This window comes from Lupinus angustifolius, chromosome LG03 (assembly GCF_001865875.1).
Source record: "Lupinus angustifolius cultivar Tanjil chromosome LG03, LupAngTanjil_v1.0, whole genome shotgun sequence".
In the NCBI taxonomy this organism is placed as follows: domain Eukaryota; kingdom Viridiplantae; phylum Streptophyta; class Magnoliopsida; order Fabales; family Fabaceae; genus Lupinus; species Lupinus angustifolius.
In genome coordinates this window covers 21,829,720-21,834,728 of record NC_032011.1, presented here as the reverse complement: position 1 = coordinate 21,834,728, position 5,009 = coordinate 21,829,720, and the positions used below count along the sequence as shown (strand labels likewise).

General features: G+C 31.2%; 1 protein-coding gene across 2 annotated transcripts; it reads left to right on the top strand.

Annotated features, from left to right (window-relative positions):
• Positions 457 to 2,522, top strand: LOC109343658 (transcription factor RLM1-like). Of its 2 annotated transcripts, XM_019582069.1 has the most exons (2): positions 457 to 1,411; positions 1,445 to 2,522. In XM_019582069.1, exons 1-2 carry the CDS (start codon positions 1,048 to 1,050, stop codon positions 2,368 to 2,370), a joined length of 1,290 nt encoding a protein of 429 aa, XP_019437614.1. In that variant the 5' UTR covers positions 457 to 1,047; the 3' UTR covers positions 2,371 to 2,522. The 2 variants fall into 2 exon arrangements, with proteins under 2 accessions (XP_019437614.1, XP_019437613.1); XM_019582068.1 differs by having other exon boundaries at positions 457 to 2,522.

Genomic DNA, 5,009 nt, shown 5'->3' with positions numbered 1-5,009 from the left:
CCAATACAAGTTTTTTGTTGCTAGTAACGCCTTTTAATTAAATTGAAATAATTTATTCTAAGCGCCATTAAATAAAATTAAGGGAATATAACAATAAAACCAAAATTGTCATATCTTCCTTTATACTCTCAAAGTATGAAGGCTGGTAGTTCACGATCCACGCATTTCTTATCAACTCATAATTAAGTAGACTTAATTTATCTATTGCACTTACAGATAAATAGGAGTATGACACTCTCAAATAAAAAAATTATTTTGTTTCAATAATTATATTTTTAAATAAATTGAGAGTACAATTAAGTTATGTAATTTACAATGATATTGTTTTAATATAGTTGGACGAAATGCTAATATATTTTTTAACTTATAATTAACTCTCGAACTTATAATTTTAGTTCAATGACCATATTTTAAAAATTGAACGAGAAAATAAAGTTATCCTCATCATATCTTTTCTCCATTTGGAACCAGCCATACTCATCTTCTTTCACCCATGGCTACCCCACTTTCTTTTCTCTTCTTTTATTTTCATATGAAACTCTAGATCTCTATTTAGACAAGAAAAAAAGCTAGATAACCATCCCTTTCTTTTCTTCTCCCCAAGCCCCTTCTCACACACTCTCAATTTCTATTCCACTTGTGAAACCCTAATACACCATCCTTATTTTTCTCAAGTATTCCAAACACAAAGTGGTGGTAACAAATACTTCTCTATCTTTCTCCAAAAGTCACAACCCAAACCAAAGAGAGTAACTTAAGCTTACACAGCTTTCTCTTGAACTGCAAAGTATTAAATATACACCATCACCCATGGGCTTGTTATTCCTTTCTTACGTATTTGATCAAAAGCCAAAATAAGTAAAAAAGTGATTTTAAGACCACTGTACTAGCTTAAAGACGTGGGTGTGGGTACTTCTATGAAAACAAACACACCCTTCTCTCTCTCTTAGCTTTTTTCTTTGTCCCATACCTTCTTAAATATGGGTATGTTGTAATAACCAAGATCTCTCTATCTCTCTCTTACGTCTTTCCATTTTATGTTCTTTAATGGATTCTTGTAAGAGTGGAAGTATGCAATCTTCAAGTACTTGTGGTGGAGGTGATGAAGAGTATGATTTACGCATGGAATCATCATTCTCTACCTTGTTAGACAAAACTTCACCACCACCATCGTCACTACAACCGAGACGTGTTATTCGATCCACTTCTGTTGTGAATAACCATAATAGTCATATGTTAGATCCTTTGTCAAACTACTTGGGTCCGATTCAAAGATCACAACAAAACTTTGACAGGAAGTGGTCAAAAGTAGTTAGATCCGAACCAAATCAATCCGATCTAGCTAGTATGATGCCTTCTTCAATTCCATCATCATGTTCACATAATGAACAAGTTTCTTTCTCAAGTCTTGGTCAAACAAGTAGTGGTGTTGGTGTTAGTCTTGGTCATGCTACTTTTCCTACCTTACACCATTCTTCTATGCCTCCTCCACATGAAAGTGCTTCAAGAGGGTTATTATTCTCTGAAGATCAAGGATATAATGACAACAAAAACATGGTTAGGAACCCAAAGAAGAGATCAAGAGCTTCAAGGCGTGCACCAACTACTGTGTTAACCACCAACACAACAAATTTCAGAGCCATGGTTCAAGAATTCACTGGAATCCCAGCACCACCTTTTACATCCTTACCTTTCCAAAGAACAAGGTTGGATATGCTTGGTTCTTCTTCAACTATAAGATCTTTGGACACTCCTCAACCACAACCTCCTTATCTTCTTCACCCTTTTCCTCCTTCATCCTCCACTTCTTCAATCCCAATATCCATGTTGGATAGTAACAACAGCCACACCTTATTAGGTTCTAATCATTCTACGAGTAACCCTTCTTCTAATCCACCCCAATTCATGATGAACAACATGCACAATAACCCAATTCTAAGCTTCCAATCCATCCTCCAAGGTCAACAAGCACAACTAAACACAAAGTACCCACTTGGGTATTCCTCTAAAACCCAACCTGCTTTTGAAACTTCCAACACCAGTGTTGATAATTCTCATTTTAAAACGAGTGTGTTTGATGAAATAGGATTAAACCATGCCCATGTTAACAACATGATTTCATCATCTCCGGTAGCAGCATTGTCATCAAGGGTAAACAATAGCAACATGGGTAATCCTTCTTCTCCATTGGAGTGGGTCCAAAGAACAGGTACTACCCTTATTAGCTGCAACAACAACAACAATGATGGTGGTGATAATCATGGAAACTGCACAAGTAATAATCTTCATGGAGAAAAGGGACCAGAGTGTAATGTAGCTGCAAGAAGTGAAGGTATGGTAGAATCATGGATTAATTGTTCTTCTGATTAAGAAGAATAAAATGGGAAATTAAGAGAATATATCTGAATAAGAAAAGAATGCATAGATATATTTTATACAGGTTAAAGCAACTGATGGTAGTACTATAATGCTAATGCATGAAAGAAAGAAGAATCTTGATATCTTCCTTATCTTAACCATGAGTCACAACCATCAAATTAATTAAACATTGTTTTTTTTTTCCTTTGTCCTTTGGGTCCCTTGAAATTATTATGTGCAGATTATGAGAAGTAGTTACTTTGGTTTTCTCTATCTTTCTCTTTACTTGCTCAAATGTGCAATTGTGCTTTATATACTTTCACCTTTTATTAGTACATTATTTATGTCTTTGCTAATGCTAGAGTTATAAAATGGCATTAGTAATTGGTTTCATGTTATTATCTATAGGCTTTGGTTTTGACTTATTCTTTGAGATTATAATTTATCAGATAATGTACAATGTGCAACGTTTATTGCATAACACAAACAGACCCTATGGTATGAATTCCCTTTTTTCTTGTTTCTGATATACCCACTCTAATTAATGTATGCCATTTTTTCTTTTTATTTTCAACTTTCAGTCAACATTTTTTTCTGCTTTCTTCATTGCAATTTTTAATCATGTTTTAGTTTAATGGCAATTATAAAATTGTTGACTCTAAGAGTAATTTGTGGCATGATTTGGGGGATCTATAGCTGCCGCAACTTCTTGTTTTCAAAAGTTTTAAAATGTATTTAAACCGTGCCCATATGTACATAAAACACATGGGTTATATGCAATGGTATATGTGATTTCAACCTTCAATAATCTTTATTAAAAATAATTAGTATACATATAGTGAATTAGTGATATTATAAGAATTTTTACACTTTATTACATGTGTTAATCATGATAAATTATTCTTAAATAAAACTAATGGTAAAGAATATACTGCCAACATATATATTAAATTCTAAAATTTTGAAAACTATTATGTATTCTTAATTATTTGATAAAATTACCTTCCAGTTTGACAATGATATATGATTTAATGCTATTCTGATTAGAAAATTTCTACGTTGTGCTTATTTGTGATGTATTAAATTAAGTAGGATAGTATTTCTTCTCAAATAATTTAATAGGTAAAAATCATGATGTACTTTATTAAATTAAATGTGGATATACTCAAGGAACAAGCTAATTTTGGAGGAGTCTTTTTCATTTTAATTAACTTTGATGTTCACCCATAAGTTTATGTACTAAAACTTCGGTCACTTATTAGTTTATAATAAAAAATAATTCTATTGTGAGTGAGATCACCCCATTGGCCTAAATTACAAGTCACCTAAATTTTTTCAAAGCTAATATGATAGAAGATAAACAACCTAATTATAACAACTATTTATCAATGATAATCGAAAAGAGTAATTCACGTTTTAACTTATTTATTTATTTATTTATTTATTTATTATTATTATTATATATGCGTGCAAATACTTTTCATTCACGACAAAATCAAAGTTGTCCATAGATATTTTTTCTTAGGTTTTCTATTGGATCTAATGAATATTATTGGCATATGTGTACGTAACCACCGCAACAAAGGCACACTTCATTTATGTTAGCTGGAGAATAAGTAGCTATATATCGTGTGACAAGGAATTGAAATCCCTATGCAAGCAATGCAACAAATGTTAGTGTTGGTTGAAAATAAAAAAACAAAAAAATTGCCCATTGATTTAGCTCTCCATCAATTTTTGTATGTTTTCGATTTCGATCCATGTGCTTTGTTTGAAGGAAAGAAAAAAAATGAAAAGTGGTCCGCATGCATGTTCTATTATTACACACATGAATGAGAGACTTTTTCATTTTCAAAGATTTAATATAATGCATATGTTGTATAAAGTCTATGATATGGTTCAAGATTAAAAGATAACTCAAAGGAATGTGACTTTCATGGTGTGGTTAATCATGAACAGTGTTGGTTGGATTTATATGAGTCTCTTCAAGTAGCTAGAATTAGTAATTGAGTTCAGAAATCGAGAATATTTTGACTACATAGTTTCATATTTTCTAGCTAGTTGAATCTATTGAAAAAAGTCAAAAACAGCTAGCGTCTGATGTGTCTACATGTCGTCTTTTTATGAAAAAATTATTACATCTACATGATTAATAATTTTAATCATATATTTAATTCATTGATTTGAAAAAAAATTCATTTAAGTTTAAGTCATTAGAACATCACTAATTGTGAGACATGATTATGACCACTGGACATAATTTCAAATAATAAAAGAAAATAATTTCTGCTCCAAAACAATATGGGAAATTGTAATTCAAGTGATAAAATAAAATAATTTCATAATGCTACTGTATTTGGAACCTCATTTTGATCACATTTAAGAAGAGAACAAAAAGAATGGCTAAAAATTAGTGGGGAGTTGGTGAAGAGAAAGAAGCACACCGGTATTGGATTCTTGGGCTTGCACTTATTACTAAAGGATTTAAAAATAAGATAAACTTGATAAAAAGTAAGCTTTTAAGTTTTAAATATATTAAATACTTTAATTTTTATTTAATATTTTCTATTTGTTACTAAATATTTAAAAGTACTTGCTAGATTAACCAATTTTTTCCTTATCATCTAGACATCTACCTATGCTAACATTGA